Source organism: Leucoraja erinacea, chromosome 11, assembly GCF_028641065.1.
Source record: "Leucoraja erinacea ecotype New England chromosome 11, Leri_hhj_1, whole genome shotgun sequence".
Classification (NCBI taxonomy): domain Eukaryota; kingdom Metazoa; phylum Chordata; class Chondrichthyes; order Rajiformes; family Rajidae; genus Leucoraja; species Leucoraja erinaceus.
In genome coordinates, this window is record NC_073387.1 from 38,720,836 (window position 1) to 38,743,080 (window position 22,245).

The 22,245-nt window shown below is 41.1% G+C and overlaps 1 protein-coding gene across 1 annotated transcript; it reads left to right on the forward strand.

The window, feature by feature from the left end:
- Positions 1-531: 531 nt before the first annotated feature.
- On the forward strand, positions 532-13,703 carry LOC129701705 (eukaryotic translation initiation factor 4E-1A-like). The gene is made up of 6 exons (XM_055643073.1): positions 532-627; positions 2,809-2,904; positions 4,823-4,886; positions 7,730-7,843; positions 10,589-10,728; positions 13,101-13,703. Exons 1-6 carry the CDS (start codon positions 539-541, stop codon positions 13,213-13,215), a joined length of 618 nt encoding a protein of 205 aa, XP_055499048.1. The 5' UTR covers positions 532-538; the 3' UTR covers positions 13,216-13,703.
- The last annotated feature ends 8,542 nt before the right edge of the window (positions 13,704-22,245 follow it).

Here is a 22,245-nt window from a genome sequence, read left to right on the forward strand (position 1 = left end):
GGAGTTATTCGTGTGAATATAATTTAATGTCAAAAGTTGGTATTGATTATGGTCGTTGGCAGACAATTATGTGGTTTAAGTTATTGATCTGCTTATCCTGGATATTGTTTGGGTTTTACTGAATGCTAAATATGCTACTAAAATAACTTTGCTGATCTCATTTTGAATGATTTGAACCCTATCCATGCAAATTTCCCAAAAGTAAAGCTTCGAAGTAAAAAAAGCACATTTCCCCCCCCCCCCCGCACCCACACATCACCTGCTAGTTGATTTAAACGTTGAGTGCTTTTAACTGATTGGGGAGGATGCTATTCAGAAAATACTTTGGTTAATTCAACTTTTCCTCAGAATAAGGTGTTGGGTCATTAGCTTGTTCAGTGGTGGTTCTTTCTCTAAAGTTGCTCTCTTAATTTGTTTGCTTGGACTTGCAGCATTTTGTTTTTAATACATTTTCTGCCAAAATATTAATTTCACTTTAGAATGGAATAAATGTGCAGTTTGTATTATACATGTACCTTATTGGTTAATTAAGGTTCACATGACCATTCGAAAGTCTGAGAAACCGAAGTCCCCTAGGAAAGAGGATCTGACTGTTCAACCTTGGGTGAAACATCCTTTACAGAACAGGTACAATCTCTCTAGTTATCCTGAAATTCACTGATGGAAAATTAGATTGAATATTTGCTACGGGGGGGGGGAAGGGAAATATCAATTGCTAGGTATAGTTCTATAACAGTTAGCTAGGCATTGCCTTCAAATGTAGACTTGGATAACATATCATCCATTTGATTGCACAGCGCACTGTTTCATTTGACAGGTGTAAACATACTGTCCAGCATCGGTCCCCTGGCAGTTGAGAACTCTTTACATAATTTTACTATCTTTTCATTTTAATTCAACATGCCTTGTCTGTGCAGTTAGTTTTTTTTAAATGATGCTTTTATTATGAGTATCAAAATAACTTTGCTATGGACCTTTCTCTTAATCTTGTGATAATCAGATGCACAGAGGATATACCATGTTAATGAACCACTTTGGACCTTCTCCATGGTTGCTCCACCCTGCAGTCCAAACGCATCCAAAATCAGAAGAATTTTCTAGATGTAGCTATGTTTGATGAAAAAAAATCTGATCCAGTACTTTATTTTCTAGAAATATGATTGTACACATGACTCTTTTAGTGAATACCTGTATTCTAGGCTGCTGGCAGATAAAATGGTTGCATTACATTTTGTGATGCAGGGGGATATTGTAGGAATTTTGTTACTTGGATAAAATATTTCATGATCCTTATTCTGCCTCAAAGCAAGAACCTGACTGGACCAATCTGTGAACAGATACAGCTTTTTTTTTTCTGAAGTTTTTCAGCAATACTATTTTTAATCTTGATTCTAGTTTGTGAATGAATCAAGCAATGCCCATTTTTTTGTATCCGTGGCAGTTGATTGTCGCTACCATCAGTTTCCCAGGAGGACGGGACTGGAATTGGGAGGGAAAGGTGGTGGGGGGGAACAAATATATGAAACACCAAAAACGGACAGCAGAGATGTCTTTGCTATACCGCTACAATAATCAGACTATTGGTATGCTGCTGTTTCCTTGACTACAACTGTGAAACGACTCTTGTACATTTAATATACCAACGATGTCTGGCAGTGAATCTCACTCTCAAATCTGTAGAGGGACACGAAAAGCTGGAGTAACTCAGCAGGTCAGACAGCATCCCTGGAGAAATGAACTAGGCGACTGCAGTCTGAAGAAGGGTCTCGACCCGAAATCTCACCCATTCCTTTTCTCCAGAGATGCTGCATGTCCCACTGAGTTACCCCAGCTTTTTTAGCTATCTTCGGTTTAAACCAGCATATGCAGTTCCTTCCTGCACCTCTCAAATTCAGTACTCCAATTTTTGTTTTATTTTACTAATTCTTGATAATATCTCCCCGTTTGTAGGCCTCTACCCCACCCCTGGTGCTTTAAGTGCGTTTGTTTTTTTCTTTTACCCCCGGGAGGAAAAATAATCAAATCCAGTTCATCTGGAGCAGTTCTCAGATATAACAGCAAATGAGGAGAAATTGGCGTGCTATTTAGAAATTATTTCTTAAAGAGAGCGCAACTCGTTGGATAAATGAAATCGTCACTAAGCAGCATCTCCCCCTGACCTCGTCGCGACCCCCTGGGAAACTGAAGTGAGTGACAATCGAGTGCCACGGATACAAATATATATACAAGAAAAGGCAGATGCTGGTTGATAAAAAGTGAACACACAGTGCTGGAGTAACAAAGATGCAGCAGAATTTTGGAAACGTCATCCCGTCACCCATTCCTTCTCTCCAGAGATGCTGCCTGTCCCGCTGAGTTAAAGCGTGCCCACGGTAGACTCACGAGTCACTACGGTAAACGCACGGGCTACTATGTTCTTACAATGAGTTTAAAAGTTTAAATTTTTTACTTCAAGAGTAAATTTGACTCGTGGAAATCTTACATCATGTTGAAAGATTTTAACGAGTTAACAAGTTTCCTGAGTACCTGCCGTTAGCGTTACGAGTTTCCCGCTATTTAATTCCACGTGATTACCACTAGTTTGATTTGGTTTAAACTTGTGGGTGGACTCGCACCGTGAGATGGGGGTTTTAAGGTTTCAATACGCAGAGTATTTGATATACATATTTTTCATATGGTTTCTGGTAGTACACAATTATTAATTTTATTTGCATTTTTATGAAAAGAAAGTTGAATTCAGTAGTACCAACTGGTTGATTTTATTTAGTTTTCACTTTGTGCCTATTTTTATTCTTGTTCCAAATACAGGTGGACCCTCTGGTTTTACAAAAATGATAAAAACAAACCCTGGCAGGCAAATCTTCACCTTGTTACTAAATTTGACACCGTGGAGGATTTTTGGGCGTATGTACTCGTATTTCAACAATGTTTTAAATTGAATAATATTCACAAAGCGGAAAATGTTTGTAAGATTTTAAGTCCATTGCTACCTTTCAATACGGAGAAATGAGGAACTGCAGATGTTGGTTTACAAAAATAAATGAAGTCTGAAGTAACTCGGTAAGTCACAGCATAGCTGGAGAATATGGATAGGTGACATTTCAGGTTGGGTTTTTTTTAAGACTCCTTTCAATATTCTGCTGGTGCTTGGGCCAGGTTTGGGAATGAAACATGCTTTCTTAAGTTGACTGCAAATGCTGAAATAAATGAAACAGTTCAAGTTGTTGCAAATTTTGCAGTATCTAATAAACTGACTAAACAGTGGATTATTTTCCTCACTAAGAACTAAAACAGGATTGGGAGAGTGCAAGGGAGGGTTGCTTTGATCGGTGTGTCAAGATAAACACGTCTTGATACTTGCTTGAGGATTGTTGTACTTGTGACCTTGAAGACAGCCACCTATGCTATCCCTTATTAATTCACTTGTAATGTCCACAATATCACAAGTTGTTTTGGATCATGTCTTGGGTTGATTTTAAATTGAGTTTGTTGTTTTTTAACCCTGGTCTTTAAGAGCTGTAGTAATATTTGACATTGGGATATCAGATTATGCATCTCACTCCATTTTAAGCACACTACCACAATTTGATTAGTACAAAGGGACCATAGACTGTGAATTAATTTCCTAGGTACACAAAAATGCTGGAGAAACTCAGCGGGTGCAGCAGCATCTATGGAGCAAAGGAAATGGGTAACGTTTCGGGCCGAAACCCTTCTTCAGACTGCAGAGTTTCTCCAGCTATTAATTTCCTAGATTGTTTTTGTTAATATACTTTTAGGATCATCGTTAAAATTATACAGTGTTTCCTTGCCTGGTGATAGTCATATCCTTCAAACAATAAATTAGCACTGTTTAACTAAAGAGCTGTTTTGTTTTTATTGTAGAAATGCTGTGCAATTCTTCAGCAAGAAATTGCCAAGGAAAAATAGCTACTGAATATTGAGTTGTATGGCATAACTTTTGCAGATTCTGGAATGCAATTGTCGTGCTTGATTGTAAACTTGGCCAACTACTGTTAATGCTATTTGGTATATTTTATGGCAATGTGCAGATTTGGTTTTTGTAATTTCTCCTGTGCATATTGTGGTGATGGAAGGATCTTTGCCATTCATCCTCTGTACTTTAACACTTTGTACCCTTTGCTCCTTGATATTTTATGTTCTTTCCTTTTCTATCGTCCTTCTATTCTAGATAGTTTATCTTCTGCATTGAATCTTTCCTTTGCTCAAAAATTTTAAGAGTTTTAGAATTTCACAAAGGACTTTAGAATATTGAAAGGAGGGTCCCAACCTGAAATGTCATCTATCCATGTTCTCCAACTATGCTGCCTGACCTGTTGAGTTACTTCGGAACATTTATTTTTGTAAGACACCAGGGGTGGCACGGTGGGGCTGCAGTAGCATTGGTGTGTTACAGCGCCAGAGACCTGGGTTTGATCCTGACTATGGATGCTGTTTGTATGGAGTTTGTAACTATCCACTGACCACATGTGTTTTATCCGGGAGATCTGGTTTCCTTCAGCATTCCAAAGACATATAGGTTTGTAGGTTAACTGGTTTTGGTAAGAATTGTAAATTGGCCCTAGTGTGTAGGATGGTGCTAGTATACAAGGGTTACTGGTCTGTGGACTTTGTGGGCTGGAAAGGCCTGTTTCCGTGTTGTATCTCTAAACTAAACTGAGTTACAAGTACAAATACTGTGATCCTAACAATACTTGGTCATTTATTTTTACTTGCAATGTAGTCTTGGGGTAAATATTCTATAGGATTTGATTCCTTTCTTCCTCAAACTGAAATGTTTTGTATGTTTCTGTTTCAATAGACTATACAATCATATTCAACTTGCCAGTAGGCTGATGTCAGGCTGTGACTACTCTCTCTTTAAGGTTTGTCAACTTAATTGAGTAAAGTTTGCTTCTAGTTCCAAAGGGAAATGCATACATTTTAAATTATGTATTGTTCTACACCAGTCATATTTGTAAAGAATGCAGTTCAAAGTACACTGTGGGGAAAAATCAACTTTAGTTCCCTTACCAACTAATTAATTTTGTCTGGTCTTCTCGTCTAGGACAAGTAAAGCACATTCATCCACCAGTCCCTTGCTCATTATAAACAGTCCATTGCCCATCTACATGATAATACCAAACCTGGAATTATCATGGATTTCCTCCTATATCCCAAAGATGTGTGTTTGCAGGTTAATTGGCCTCTAAATGTTCCCTTTGAATGTAGGGTGTGGATGCAAGAGAGGGATAACATAGAACTACTGTGAATGGGTGGTACACTAAAAAGCTGGAGAAACTCAGCGGGTGCAGCTGCATCTATGGAGCGAAGGAAATAGGCAACGTTTCGGGCCGAAACCCTTCTTCAGAAACGTTGCCTATTTCCTTCGCTCCATAGATGCTGCTGCACCCGCTGAGTTTCTCCAGCTTTTTTGTGTACCTTCGATTTTCTAGCATCTGCAGTTCCTTCTTAAATACTGTGAATGATCACTGAATGGGTGGTTGGTGTGGGCTGAATCAAGTGTTTCCAGGCTTTCAATGATCATTCAATCAATCAAAAACTCATGTACATTGGCAAGACTGAGTGTAAACTTGGCACCAATTTCACCAAACACTAGCACTCTGTCTGCTAAGGCTTGCTGGAGAACTTGGTTCCAAACCATTTTGACTCTTCTTTCTCTCCTGGGCCTCCATTGCCAGAGTGAGGCCACATGCAAACTGGAGGAACCACACTTCATTCTGCGTGTGTAGCTTACAACCTAACTGTTTGAAGATTGAATTCTCAAATTTTGGTAACTAACCTACAAACTCCTCCCCCCCCCCTCTTCCTCTGGCTTTGCAATTTGTGCATCTACTATCCTTATCTAATTTTTTACCTTTTCATCTCTGGCCTTTATTCAACTATCTACCTATCAAACCCCACTACCCCTCACTGGTATCCACCTATCACTCACCAGGGTTTGTCTTGCCCCTCCTTTAGCGTTCTCCACCACACCATCACACCACGTCTGAAGAAGGAACCTGACCTGAAACATCACATATTCAGTTCGTCAAAGATGCTGTCTGACCCGCTGAGTTACTCCAGCACTTTGTCTTTTTTAAAATCAAAATGCTCCCTCTTTTTTGCAAAGATTTTACAGTAGCAGAGAAACTTTTACTGAATTTGTAAACATTACTGAAGAATCTTGAGCAATATTGCCAGAGGAAATGCAGTTGTAATTGCAGAACTAAGTCTGGTAATTCCAGATGACCTCATTAGATTATTACTGCTTGTGTGAAAATTCCTTTCAACAAAGACACAATTTATTTTGGCTTCACCTCCCTAGCAAAATATCACCTTGCTCTGTGGTAGCTGATTTCACTGTTGAAGTTAGAAACTTCTTTTGACTTCTTTGCCTAAAGGTTTACAGTTACATAGTCAAAGCAGCCCAAGAATTAAACTTGAAATGTGCACAATATTGAATATTTAGTATGCAGGAATGAAATTTCATTGCTTTCATTTCATTATTTTATTTCATTATCATTTAATTTCATTATCAGAGTTTCCAGTTTAAGGTTCATAGGCACCCACACCTCAGCAGATCTCAGGTGGTCAACTAACGCACACTCCCTGGTAAAGAAGGCAGAACAACGGCTTTATTTCCAAATATCACTCTGGGAAAGTCAACTTGCTACAACAGCTGCTAGTGTCGTTCTACTGTTGCATCCTGACACATGGCATCCTGGTGTGGTATGGCAACACTTATGCGGCTGACAAGAAGGTTCTGCAGAGAGTCATCAATACAGCCCAGAAGATCACCAACACCTGCTTGCCCTGGAAGAGATCTATAGCTCTCATTGCCTGCGGAAGACATCACGCATACTAAAGGACTCATCTCATCCCGTGCATCACTTGTTTGTCCTTCTCCCCTCAGGAAAGAGTTACAGGTCCATCAAATCCCACACCACAAGATTTAAAAAAAAGTTTCTACCCCAAGGCCATCACCATTCTGAACTTTGCATTGAACAAACAGCCCCCATAGCCAATATTTTATACTGTCACAACAGTATACGGTGAAATTTTGCACATTATCTTGCAGTTTTTGTTATTCGTTATTATTTATCTGATACATTGGAGCTCCACTCGGGCAGTGCGCCTAAAATTTTGTCGTATGTATTTACAATGACAATATGTAGTATTATTATTATATATGAATGTAATCAAGATTATTTTAACTGTGAATTAACACATGAACGTTAGGAAGAGGGTATGGAGAATTTCTCAATTCCAGAGACTTAAGATCTGAATCTTTAAATTGGTCACTTTTCTTAATGGCTTATTTTTGTCCTCGTCCTTATAGAAACATATAAAATTATAAAAGGACTGGACAAGCTAGATGCAGGAAAAAAATTCCCAATGTTGGGTGAGTCCAGAACCAGAGGCCACAGCCTTAGAATAAAGGGGAGGCCATTTAGGACTGAGGTGAGAGAACTTTTTCACCCAGAGTTGTGAATTTGTGGAATTCCCTGCCACAGAGGGCAATGGAGGCCAAATTACTGGATGGATTTAAGAGAGAGTTAGATAGAGCTCTGGGGGCTGGTGGAATCGAGGGATATGGGGAGAAGGCAGGCACCGGTTATTGATTAGGGACGATCAACCATGATCACAATGAATGATGGTGTTGTCTCAAAGGGCTGAATGGCCTCCTCCTGCACCTATTTTCTGTTTCCATGTTTCTATCCTGTAGGATGGTATTGAACCCATGTGGGAGGACAGCAGAAATAAGAATGGTGGACGATGGTTGATTACTTTGTCGAAGCAGCAAAGGATGTTGGAACTAGATCGGTTCTGGCTTGAAACAGTGAGTACAATCTTGTTACCTGATAATTTTCTTTTTGGCAATGCATCTCCAAGTGATCACCTTTGACTCTTTTCTCCTCCCCCCCCCCCCCCCCCCCCCCCCCCCCCCCCCCCCCCCCCCCCCCCCCCCCCCCCCCCCCCCCCCCCCACCTTATTTTGTTCTTGTCGTCTCAATAAAAAATTGTCAACAAGCATTCTTGATTTTAAATTTCATATTTTTTTCATTTAGCATTGTTATTAGTCATACTTGATATACTAATCTGTATAATGAAATTATATAATATAGAAAATGAAATTCCTCATATGTTGCAAAACATACTTGGCTAATAAAGTATTACTTGTGGGAAAATTCTTCATAATAGAGGTATCTATTTATGGCCCGTGATGGGGAAGACACCCTTTCAATATTAGTTAGAATTTGGTTAGTAGCGTACAACAAAGTTGTAGGTTTAAGCCCAGCTCCAAGGATTGTAACAGGAAAATCTTGAACCTTGGATTGAAGGAATTCAGGCCTATTCATGGTGCAGTCTTTTTGCAGCAAACACCACACCCAAGGGGAGAGCCAGCCCCTGCTTACAAACTGACCAGCCAGTCCTGACCATAGACTCAATGGACACACGGAGAATCCTGTCTAAGGTCAACCCGTGGAAAGCAGTCGGAACTGACAACATCCCAGGAATGCTCAAGGAATGTGCTGAGGAGTTAGCAGATGTGCTAACAGACATCTTTAACATCTCCCTTAGTCAAGCCATTGTCCCCACATGCCTCAAAACTTCCACGATAATCCCCATAGCGAAGAAACCAGTGGTTGCCTGCCTAAATGACTACCGCCCTGACCCCAATAATAATGAAGTGTTTTGAATGCCTGGTGAAACCCCACATTACTGCCAGCCTCCCCTCATTGTTAGACCCCCTCCAGTTTGCCTATCGCCCCAACCGTTCTACAGAGGATGCCATCTCCACCACGCTGCACACAGTACTCACGCATCTGGAAAACAATAACACATACGCCAGAATCCTATACATTGACTTCAGCTCAGCGTTTAACACCATCATCCCACAGAGACTTGTGGAGAAACTAACCCTGCTGGGCCTCAACACCACCCTGTGTCACTGGATCCTGGACTTTCTGACAGAGAGACCGCAGTCAGTCCGTGTTGGCAAGAACACTTCTTGCTCGAACACGCTGAGCACCGGCTCCCCTCAAGGCTGTGTGCTCAGCCCGCTGTTGTTCACATTGCTCACACATGACTGCTGCCAGATTCAGGGACAATAAGATCATAAAATGACACAACAGTGGTGGGACTCATCAGCAGAGATGACGAATCAATGTACAGGGAGGAAGTAAAATGACTAGTGGACTGGTGCGGCAAAAAAAAATCTAGAATTAAATGTCGACAAAACGAAGGAGATGGTTGTCGACTTCAGGAGGGCGCAGCCAAAGCATACACCCCTCAACATCAGTGGCACTGCAGTGGAGAGAGTGGAGAGCATAAAGTTCCTCGGTGTGCAAATTACAGACTGCCTCACCTGGTCCAGGAACACCACTGGGACCGTCAAACGGGCCCATCAGCGACTGCACTTCCTGAGGAAACTAAAACAGGCCTCACTCCCCACCAACAACCTCAGGACTTTCTACAGGGGTACGGTGGAGTCTGTACTCACGCATTGCATAAATACGTGGTACTTCACCTGCAACTGCTCAGACAGGAAGGCTCTGCAGAGGGTAGTGAGGGGAGCAGAGAGTATCATTGGCGTCTCCCTACCCTCAGTACAAGAACTGTTCCAGAGCCGCTGTCTGCAAAAAGCTCAGAGAATTGCTAAGGACAAATTGCACCCCCTCCACATACACCTGGATCTCCTGCCATCAGGCAAGAGATATCGAAGCATCAAAGCCCGGACTACAAGACTGCTAAACGGCTTCCTGCCACAGGCTGTGAGGCTGCTAAACAGTCACTCTGTACTCAGTCACTTGATTCTGCAGCTGGCACGGACACTTTAATAACTGGCACTGGCCACTCAAATCAGCTGCCCCGGACATTTTTATGATTGGTTTATTGTATTTTAACGTTGTGTTTTACCTGCTTTTAACTATTTATTTATACTGTTCCATCAGGGACTGGATTGTTTTTAGTGTTATGTGTGAAACGTTTTAAATTTCATGTGCGATGCTCTGCTATTCCCTGGGAAACGCCTTTTCATTTTGCACTGTACAACTGTTGCTTGCAAGATGACAATAAAGATTGATTGATTGATTGATTGAAACAAAAGTTTTTTTCTTTCCTCGGTGGATGTGAGATCGATTCAGTATTTTAAAAAGCAGGAGAGTTATTCACAATGGCTTATTCCGATATAAGGACATAAGGAATAGGGTTACAATTAGGCCATTCGGCCCATCAAGTCTACTTCGCCATGGCTGATCTAGCTCTCCCTCCTAATCTATCCTTTTCAGTATGTTATTGGGATACAATTGCATTGTTTTGAAGCTGATTGCTGTGCACATATTAGTTGTCATGTTTCATTCTAGTTGCATGTTTAATTGTGCTGCGATATTGTAAAACTATAAAAAAAAAAATCAAATTGTTTTTAATCTGCATAGTAGGTCTGAACTCAAACATTTTTCTGTTATGTTCAATCATGTCAACTTGCTGTAATTCAATGAGTTTCTTTCAGCCACTACCTTTTTAGCATGAAAGCAGCTGCTAAAACAATTTCATTGATCTTTTTGTATTTGATATTTTGCCAGTTGTTGTGCCTTATTGGAGAAGCTTTTGATGAACATAGCAGTGATGTTTGTGGTGCTGTAATTAATATTCGAGCAAAAGGAGATAAAATAGCAATCTGGACCCGTGACACTGAAAACCAAGATGCTGTTTTGTATATAGGGTAAGTTGATGTGTTTGACTAGGTTGTATTTTGATCATTGTTTGGTTGTTCCCTTTTTAAAGTCTGAGCAGTTAATGATTTCCTCATCTGCCTTGTCAATTGGCTGAATCTAAATTGTCCATTTAGTTCTTTCTACCAAAGTGTCAATTTCGTTCTTATTCTTTACTAAGATTTGACATATAACCCTTTATTTCCTATCCCTGCTGTAAGGTTGCATTACTATTTTACATGCTTTAATTTTGGATAGCTTGATATTGACTCTTGCTGTGAAAACATTGCCATATCAATGGATGAGGTAATTTTAACATAATGCAGGATGTATAATATTAATTGGTCAGCTGAATGGTCACAGACTTTAAAAATGGCTATTTCTCTTTCCACTGATGCCGCCTGACCCGATGAAACTTTAGAACATGTTTTGGTTTTTATTTCAGATTTCCAGCATTTGACATTTTGATTTTCATTTATGCTAAATAAGCTTTGGTGCAATCCAATTTGGTGAGGCAAAGTTTGTGATCCATTTTTACATTACAAATTTTGAAAGCAGTAAAAGTGTTTAACACATAATCAGTGGATATGGTTTTATTTGCTTCTGTATTTTTAGTTATGGAGCTACACAAGAGCAAAATCATTGTTCAGCAAAGGACACATTTCACTTTCAATACTTCAACATTTGCTTCCTTTCATCCAATTGTGTAATCAATTCTTGCTCACATTAACAGAATACAACTTTCTTGCCATCTCTTTGATCCTTCAGCTTTCTTTGGGTCCTGACCCTTAATGTCGCGTTATCGTGTTTTCTAGAGATGCTGCCTGCCCCGTTGAGTCACTCTAGCACTTTATCTTTTTTAAAGGCTTTTCATGTGCCATATTCTCCATTTATCTGGGAGACTGAAGTAGATGTACACCATAACCAGCCTCTCAAAATAATTCATGATGAAGGCTGTAGTAATTAAAGAATGTTACTTTAAAAATGGGAGGGAACCTCAAATTAGAGTAGAGGGAGGTTAAAATTATCCACAAATATGCCTAACAGCTTGCTAAAGGCATAGCTGGGGACTTTAATTGGGCTATTTGCTTTCCACGGGTTCAGTCTCTGGAAGGCCAATCCAACGTGACTGGGTGCAGGTACACCTGAGGAATGCCTTTGTGTCAGCGATTTTTGCATTATAGCCTGTAATATTATGTACATGTTGCCACAATCAATGGGTATCTGTGTGGTTAGTCTGGGACTCCAGCTTGGCCTGGTGTTATCTCATGGTATTCCTGTTGCCTTTATGAAGTTTGTACCAAGACTTCCTGTACAGGTTGGGGTCACCCGACTTAACCATCTCAGACCTCAACTTCAATAGGAAGTGGATCTTGTGATTCATCCATTGTTTCTGATTGGAAAACACTTGTATTGACTAAGATGCCACGATTACTTCTACACAATTACCAATTAAGTCTGTGGCGGTAGTGGCTAACTCATTTTAGGATTGCTGCCGAGTCATTGAATGCGAGCCAATCCTCCGACTCAAAACAGTCACTGAGGAACTCTTCTGTTTCATTAGACCAGCATTATATGACTTTCTGTACCAGATATCCGCATGCTTCAGTTTCTGTGGGGAATTTGTATTCCTACATTGTGTATTACCACAGAATGCATTCCAATGCACGGCTAATTCCCTTCCACCATTCCATTGTGTGGTTGCAGATATTGATCGATCTGAATCTTCAATTTAAAAAGTGAACTCTTAATTACCCATGTAGATTTTAAGCACCACTCAAAGACAAATTCTAACACTAACATTTAACAAAGAGCCTGATAAATTACTGCTAGGGCTATTTTTGCAAACCTCGCTAGGAACAAAGTTAAATATTTCTACTCGTGTCAAACATTTTATTTTACAAAACTTAACCTGTGTACCTTTCTTAACATGCCAAAATATTCCAAGGTACTGCATGAGAACTGAAATTTTAACTCTGGCCCAAATTTTAGCTGCCTGACTTCACATTTCATGTGAGACTTGGCAATAATACTTTGTGAAGTGCCATAAATTACTGCCAAAGTGGTTTGGATGCATGGCTTTCAATACCAGAGCAACTTTCAAAATTGTTAGACACTAGAAACTGCAGATGCTGGTTTACAATAAAAGATAGTGTTGGAGTAACTTAGCAGGTCTCTAGAGGACATAGGTAGGTGAAGTTTAGGGCCGGGGACACTTCCTCAGACTGGACAACCCATCTTATATTTCAAAATTGTTAGATTTATTGGCTGAACATTTGGATAACTTATTTTATCATATCATGAATATATATTGTACACTTGTGATAAAATATTTTTTGCAATATTATAATAATCATGAATTTAATATTTATCATTTGCACAGAAAAACCTACAAGGAAAGACTTGGGCTGCCTGTTAAGGTTGTGATTGGCTATCAAGCACATGCAGATACAGCTACAAAGAGTGGAGTAGGAGTTAACAACAAATTCATTGTTTGAAGACTGTTTTGAATTGTCAACTTATGACGCTGTAAAATTGGATTTGGGGAATACTTAAATCGGGTTTGAGCAAATTCCCCAAATTAAACTCTTAAATCCAAGGCAATCTCTTGCTCAAACAACAGCAATTGGTTTATTCAAGGGTATGATTGTTATCATTTTGAACAAAATATGAAAAATGTATGCAAGTTTTCCTTTTAATTGCAGGATTTTTTTATTTTTGTTCTTGAGTATGATTGATGTTAGACCAATCGAAAGAAGCATTGTACTCTTGGTGAAGATCCATCACCTGCAATCGTTTTGATCAAGGTGTAGTTGTATTAGATCTGTAGTTTTGTCATTCCTTTAATACACTGAGGGGAATTACTTGTTTATTTTGCATGTTTTGCTTATTGTTAAGAATGAACAATTATAGGTGAATTTCAATCATTTAATGTAGTATTTAAATTTGACTTTTTCAAAGATGTGAAATGAACATTGAAATAAAGCACATTTTTGACTTTGCTTTCTTTGTAACACCTTTAAACCAATTTTATGGACTGGAGAGGCCACAGATGATTAATTGAGTGCGTTACCTGGGATAGTGTATCTGCTATAATGAGACTGCATAGGCTGGATTTGTTTCCCTTGGAGTGAAGGGACTCTGAGGTGAAGGAGAAATGCTGTACAAAATTAACAGCTTATGTAGATAGTCAGGAACTATTCCCTATTAAATTGTCTAAAATTAGAGGGTATGGATTTGGGGTAAGAGACTGGAAGATCAGCAAAACATTACTCTGGTTTGTTGAATTGCCCACACTGCCAGATTGGGTGGTGGCGGCAGATACAACCTCAATCTCGGGGCTGCCAACATTGGGTGAGAGTTGAGAGTGAGAAATTGCGAGAGACCAAGCCCAAGGGAGCGTGGCGACTGAGGGGAGGGGGGGGGGGGGGGGGATCCCTCTCTTCCCCCCCCCCCCCCCCCCCCCCCTGCCTTGGTATGGCGCTTTTGCATTTGTCAGCTTGAAATTTTGCTATCTGGTGCATACTTTTTACTTACACTTGAATGCAATATTTATGCTTTAAATTGGATTAGCTATAAAAAAGGTTAGGCTTAATTACATTCCTAATTACATTTCACATTCCCAGGCTTTGATCAACAGGTGCAGCACATGAATGAGTGTATTCATGTATGGAAATCAGATTATAATCAAGCACTTGGCCCATGTTGACCAACCTGGGTCTCAATGGACTCCTGGTACTACTCCTGACCCTGACTCCAGTTGCATACCTTCTCTCATTCCTGACCCTGAGTCCAGCATTGCACCTGGCCCCTTATTCTACCCTGATCATAGGTGTTTACCTGCTTAGGTTCCCAATGCTGAACACTCCCATTGTCCCAGCTTTATCTGCAAATCAAGTACTATTCCAGACCTTGACTCTGGATGCACTCTTGTCTTGGTCTTCGGTGCTTGCGTTGCATGTGGCCGTTGGGTCCTCCTTCTCGGCAGCCAACGGGTCTTTGTTCTCGTCATCCCCCAGGCCTGTCATTGTTCCTTGTTCTTGGCGGTCCTTGTCCAACTCCCTCGGAGGTCACTTTGACCACCGGTCGGCTCCACCCCAGCATGGTGCTGCTATTAAAAGCTATGAATGGGCACTGACATGGTTGGCTGAAAAGATTATTTTTTTAAATGCAATATTTTTCTCATTGATGTGCATTTCAGGTACATTGGATCCAAGTTTGATTCCGGCATATTTTTTTTAACTGTAACAATGTTTGAAGGGTTGTTTTGCATTTACTGTAAATGTATGTAAAATTATGCAAGCTAGGCAAGTAAAATGGGTTCATGAATCAGGCACTTTAAAAGAATGAAACAATGCTGTGAAAATGAGATTCTAATGTTAAGTAAGCTGTTGCAGTAAATTTACAGTATCACTTAACCCAGAGCATTATGGAGGCTGAGAGTATACCTGCATAATACCTTATGATTTATAAGCTCGACGTAATCTAAACTTGTCTACATCTGGCCATGATCTTGTCTGTGTAGTTATTTAGAAAAGTGTAAATGGGATTTGCAGTTGAGTTGTATTTTATTAGAGATCTTGTACTAAAATCTATACCTGTCAATTGTTTTATTTTAAAATAAGCTACCATCTTTCTGTGGAATTTTATTCTCTTAGGTCTTTATTCTCTGGAGCGCGGAAGGTTAAGGGGGGGGGACTTGATAGAGGTCTTTAAAATGATGAGAGGGATAGACAGAGTTGATGTGGATCAGCTTTTCCCTTTGAGAATGGGGAAGATTCAAACAAGAGGACATGACTTCAGAATTAAGGGACAGAAGTTTAGGGGTAACATGAGGGGGAACTTCTTTACTCAGAGTGGTAGCGGTGTGGAATGAGCTTCCAGTGGAAGTGGTGGACGCAGGTTCGTTGGTATCATTTAAAAATAAATTGGGTAGGCAAATGGATGAGAAGGGAATGGAGGGTTATGGTATGAGTGCAGGCAGGTGGGACTAAGGGAAAAAAGTTGTTCGGCACGGACTTGTAGGGCCGAGATGGCCTGTTTCCGTGCTGTAATTGTTATATGGTTATATGGAATAATTCCACATGTCCATCATTTTCACCCGAGAGGATTTACTCTTATCCTAAACTCTCCTACTTTGGATATATTTTTCCCCTCCACCTGTTTTTCTTGCATTGCTTTTTTTTTTCCTGAAAAAGACTAAATGTCAAACCCCTTCACTTTCACTATTTCCGGAAAAGCAAGCCTGCTTTAAATCAATTTCAGTCCTTGCACTCTGAGGTCAATGTTCCACTTAGCCTTTACTATTGTTTTATGGCTGCTTTCAGTAACCTATGGCAAGGGTTCCCAGCTCTAATTGCATGCATTTTATAAGCTTGATCCAGGATAAAGTAGCTACCTGTCATAAAGTACCATAAATGTATTGCATATATTTTTCAAGCTGAGTTGCTTGCACTTGGTATCTTGTGGATATTTGTCACCACTTGGAAAAAACATTTGAGACAGACTGGAATTAGAAATTGTGGTGCAACTCATCTGGCCTTGGTATTGACACTTTTTTTTGCAGTTATGAAATATTTTATTCCTTTTGATATTTATCCTCTAAATATTTAATTTCAAATTATTAAGCAGGTAAGTTGGACTTGGCATTAGTTCCCACAGACATTGTGGACCAATGGTTCTGTTCTATGTTCTCTATCTATGGCTCAAAGCAATTTGAGGACCATTCAGATTGATGGTGGACACAAAATGATAGAGTAACTCAGTGAGACAGGCAGCATCTCTGACAGAAGGAATGGGTGCCGTTTTGCGTTGAGACCAGAAACGTCACCCATGCCTTCTCTCCAGAGATGCTGTCTGTCTCGCTGAGTTACTCCAGCTTTTTGTGTCAATCTTCAGTTTAAACCAGCATCTGCAGGTCCTTCCTACACATTCGGATTGATGGCTTTGCTAGGTGCTGCCTCCATTCATTATCTGATGGTGTCTATTTCCACACCATTTGCCCCCTTTTTTTGTCCCATCTCTGCCTTATTTAATCTAAGTTTTCATTCTCCACCTATCCTTGAACCTCCGCACGACAGTCTGCATCTTTCTATTTGTAACTCAAGCAATCTCGTTTTGTTTTTTTGCACCAGATTTTGCTTGATCAGAAACTGTTGCTATGCATGGAACAAATGGGATGTTGGTAGGAAAAGGGATGAGATACCATGAAATAAATTACAGAGAGATGGGCAAAAAGTTCAAAAGCAGGACCATTAGCTAGTTTTCTCCAGCTTATTCTGGAGCCACATACTAGCGAGGGTAAGAACAGGAAAATGGGGCAATTTGGGGGAAAACGGGAAATTTGTGGCTGAGGATTTGGTACAGGGGGGTACAGATACCAATTTTTAGATGGAGATCACTTCTGAGGTGGAGGTGATTTGTCCAAGAGCGATTGATTATACCCGAGCTGGATGGAAACCAACAGCCTGACAGGCAGGTTTGTTAGTTTTACTTGGGTGGTTTTTAAACTAGATTAGTAGGGGGACATGATCCAGTGCAGGACGCGCGGCGCGGCCTTAATTTGCCGCGGACTAGCGCCCGCCGGGGGCTTTGACCTCGACTTCGGGAGGCAAATGGAGTGCAGGGGAGAGACAAGAACTTTGCCTTCCATCACAGTGAGGAGGAGAGCCACTGTGATGGATGTTTATGTGAATAGTGTTGGTGTGTGTTTTGGTTCTTTTATTGTATGGCTGCAGAAACTACATTTCGTTTGAACCTCATGTGAGGTTCAAATGACTAATAAAGGTATTGTATTGTATTGACTGAGGTAGGGGAGAGACAGGAATTTGGTATGTAAGGTGATGAAAGCGAGTTCAGTAGATGGGATCAGCAGGAGCACAGAAAGCAGCGAGGAAGGACTATAGGATTGAATTGCACTAATTATTAATGTGATAGACCTGGCAGGTGAAGTAGATTAGCTTGGAATGTGGATAAGTGCGAGTGACTGGGACATTGTATTCATTACAGAAACCTGGTCACGAGGGGGACAGATTGGAGGATTAATGCTGCAGTGATATAGGTGAGATCGAGACGGGTAAAATAGGGTGGGGGTGTTGCTGCATTAAGGAAAATATCAGTCGTAGTCCAAGATGACTACTAAAGGATCACCCAGTGAAGCTACGGGTGGAGCTGTGAATTAAAAAGAGGATGATCATCTTCTTGGGAGTGTACTATTGAAACCCAAATAGTCATGCGAATTTGAAGAACAAATGCCAGAGTTTGCAGGCAGCTCCAACACTAATAGGGTTATCATAGGTGATTTTAACTTTGCATTATAGACTGGGACTGCCATAGTTCCAAAGGATTAGATGGGATGGATTTTTTTTGTCAAATGTGTTCAGGAATGCTTCTATGGGCAATATTAGGAGGGCGCTGCGAGAGGGCAAAGCTTGATCTACCCATCTGAAATTAGGAGGAGTAAGTCAATGAAATGTTGGTGGGTGAGGCTTTCAGGAAAAGAGCTTTAAAATAGTTACAAAGACAGGGTGGTCCCACAAGTTAATTCTGAATTGAGCAAGGCCAACTTTGATTGTATTAGACAGAAACTTGCAACAGTTGATTGGAGTAGGTGTTTTGTGGGCAAAAGGATATCTGGAATGTGCGACAAGAGTTCAGGACTTGCATGTCCCTGTTCGTGAAGGGCAAGGCAGTTTGGAGTAAGGAACCCTGGATGATGAGGGAAATTGAGGCTTTGCTCATGTAAAAGGAGGATGCATAGTCCAGATATGGACAGCTGAGATTGAGTATATCCCTGGAAGAGTTTTGGGGCTCACATTTGAGTAAAATAAGAGTACAAAAAGGGGCAGGAGAATATTCTGGCAGATACCAAGGAGAATCCAAGAAAGGATGGAGATGGCATGGGGTTCCAGTCGACCTAGATTAACGAAAATGATATACAAGGGGACTTGCCTTGTACAACGGTATAAGGCCGATTCCTTTCTTGGGGTGTGATTTCTCCTGGATTTTATTCATGCAAGGAGCATTGCCAATGGTCTCTACATCTCGTAGTGCCTCTGCTGTTCTTGCGTGTCCTTCGTTTATACAATAACTGAAAAAAACATTTTCTCTCCAATGTGCATAACATTTTTGGACACTTGTAAATCAATATGTCTGATTTTATTGTAAGAGGGTAAGTGGAGGACCAAACTTGTTCAAGATTTATGGAGGGTTGAGATGGGGTGGCAAGGCCAAAAGGAGAGTAGGGGTGCCACCTACAGATTACTGCCTGTAATTACAGCATGGGAGAAATGGAAGACTTAAAGTGAAGGATAGCAGTAACAGGATCGGTCCAAGTCAGCATGGATTTACGAAGGGGAAATCGTGCTTAACTAATCTTCTGGAATTTTTTGAGGATGCAACTAGGAAAATGGACAAGGAAGAGCCAGTGGTTGTAGTGTACCTGGACTTTCAGAGAGCATTTGATAAGGTCCCACATAGGTGATTAGTGATCAAAATTGGGGCACACGGTGTTGGGGGTAGAGTGCTGACATGGATAGAAAATTGGTTGGCAGACACGAAACAAAGAGTAGGGATTAAAGAGCCTGTCCCACTTGCATGCAATTGCGTGCGTTTGGTGTGACTAACCGGAAGCGGAGGTTGCGCGAAGTTCACGCTAAGTTCGCGTGTGAAGTCATTTACGCATATAAAGGGGATTGCTAGCTGCTATTCCATAATCATCATGGAAGAGATGCAGACTGCATTTCTGCAACAGCAACAGAGACTTGTTAGCAGCAGCTCTCATGCTTACAATTCAGCTGGGCAGGGGGCGGGCTAACTGAATTTGGGCGTCGCATGGCGTCGGGCGGTGACATCATCCCGCAACGCCATGCGTACGATGCGGACAGGCCGTTGGCACCCGGAGATTTCGGTCACTGCAGGAATTTTGGAGCCCCGTGCGATGTCGGGATCAGCCCCACATAACTCCATACCCCTCTGTGCTTCTAAGTGGGACCGGCCCCGCGCGGTCATAAGGTGCCCGTACGCCTCAAGCGACCACGAAGTTGCGTAATTTGCGAGCCAAGGTCGCGTAAGTGGGACAGGCCCTTAACGGGTCCCTTTCAGAATGGCAGGCAGTGACTAGTGGGGTACCGCAAGGCTCAGTGCTGGGACCGCAGCTATTTACAATATACATCAATGATTTAGATAAAGGGATTCAAAGTAACATTAGCAAATTTGTAGATGACACAAAGCTGGGTGGCAGTGTGAACTGTGAGGAGGATGCTATGATAATGCACGGTGACTTAGACAGGTTGGGTGAGTGGGCAGATGCATGGCAGAGGCGGTTTGATGTGGATAAATGTGAGGTTATCCACTTTGGTAGCAAAAACAGGAAGGCAGATTATTATCTAAATGGTGTCAAGTTGGGAAAGGAAGTACAATGGGATCTGGGGTTCCTTGTTCATCAGTCAATGAAAGTAAGCATGCAGGTACAGCAGGCAGTGAAGAAAATGAATGGCATGTTGGCCTTCATAACAAGAGGAGTTGACTATAGGAGCAAAGAGTCATTCTGCAGTTGTATAGGGCCCTAGTGAGACCACACCTGTAGTATATTGTGTGCAGTTTTGGTCCCCTAATTTGAAGAAGGACATTATTGCTATTGAGGGAGTGTAGCGTAGGCTTACAAGGTTAATTCCCGGGATGGCGGGATTGTCATATGCTGAGAGAATGGAGCGGCTGGGCCTGTATACTCTGGAGATTAGAAGGATGAGAGGGTCTCTTATTGAAACATATAAGATTACTAAGGGTTTGGACACGCTAGAGGCAGGAAACATGTTCCCAATGTGGAGGGAGTCCAGAACCACAGACCACTGTTTAAGAATAAGGATTAAGCCATTTAGAACCGAGATGAGGAAACACTTTTTCACACAGTTGTAAGTCTGTGGAATTATCTGCCTCAGAAGGCGGTGGAGGCCGGTTCTTTGGATACTTTCAAGAGAGAGTTAGATAGGGCTCTTAAAGATAGCGGAGTCAGGGGATATGGGGAGAAGGCTGAAGCGGGGTACTGATGTCAGGCAGTTATTCATTGATTTCAGCTCGGCATTTAATACAATCATCCCCTCCAAGCTGGTTACCAAGCTCTCAGATCTGTGCCTCTGCACATCCCTCTGCAATTGAATCCTCGACTTCCTCATTCAAAGACCACAGACTGTTCATATTGGTGGAAATGTGTCAGCCTAGATAACAATCAGCATGGGAGCACCTCTAGGCTGCGTGCTCAGCCCCCTGCTGTACTCACTCTATACTCATGATTGCGTAGCCGGCCATAGTGCGAACTCCATCATCAAGTTCGCTGACGACACCACTGTTGTGGAACGTATCACTGAAATTTCCACCACCTCCAACGGGATCCCACCAAGAGTCAGAGTATAGAAGTGAGACCGACCAAATGGTGCCAGCACAATAACCTGGCCCTCATCACCAGCAAAACCAAGGAACTGATTATGGACTTTGGAAGGGGTAGGATGGGAACCCACAGTCCCGTTTATATCGACGGGTGGATGGTGGGGAGGGTCAAGAGCTTCAAATTCCTGGGCGTGCATATTTATGAAGATCTCTCCTGGTCCGAGAACACTGATGCAATTATTAAGAAAGCACATCTGCGTCTCTACTTCATGAGAAGATTACGGAGAGTCGGTATGTCAAGGAGGACTCTCTCTAACGTCTACAGCTGCACAGTGGAGAGCATGCTGAATGGTTGCATCATGGCTTGGTTCGGCAACTTGAGCACCCAGGAGCGGAAAGGACTATAAAAAGTAGCAAACACTGCCCAGTCCATCATCGGCCCTTGTTATTTATTCTATGTTATACTGTGTTGAGTGTTTGTTTTGTTATTTATTCTATGTAATGACTGCAGGCTAAACCATTCCGTTGCACTCAAAAGTGCAAAGACAATAAAATTTAATCCAATCCAATCCAATTCATATATTTACATATATATATGAGTTTGTGGGTGTGTGTCTGTGTCCAAGAGGCAAGATAGAGATCAATAGATATATATATTGCTACCATAGTTTAGTTTTGAATTTAACATATATTTGAGGGGGTTGGTGCAAAATAGTGCCAACCCTCACAAATGAGTTACATGCATTATTAACACGATCCTTATCCACTACCATACAACCTGTAGAAATTTCATATTAAAATTCAACCAGTAAGTTGGTCAAATAACATAGGCATCTTTTTTTTTGTGTGTGTGATTTATGGATTTTTCAAATGTGAATATCTCATAACTACACATTTGTGGGTGAGCAGTATATTGCACCAACCCACTCAATTTTAAATAATTCAACATTGAACTTCATAAACAAGGATAACACTTTTTATTTCTGTCATTCATGGTAAGATTTACATAATTTACATCATTTTTTGTGCGAGATTTACAGGGTTGCAGTGTTTCGCATATCAGCTAACCAATGAAAGTGATGTAAAATTCAAACAATTATTCAACCAGTATTTCAAACAATTATAGCCCCACCCCTGCTTACCCC

Bases quoted from the DNA above. Each gene is read 5' to 3' on its own strand.
- LOC129701705 (XM_055643073.1), top strand. From the start codon at position 539: ATGACCATTCGAAAGTCTGAGAAACCGAAGTCCCCTAGGAAAGAGGAT. The intron at 7,844-10,588 runs GTGAGTACAATC...ATATTTTGCCAG, and splicing joins ATCGGTTCTGGCTTGAAACA to TTGTTGTGCCTTATTGGAGA. The intron at 10,729-13,100 runs GTAAGTTGATGT...TCATTTGCACAG, and splicing joins GATGCTGTTTTGTATATAGG to AAAAACCTACAAGGAAAGAC.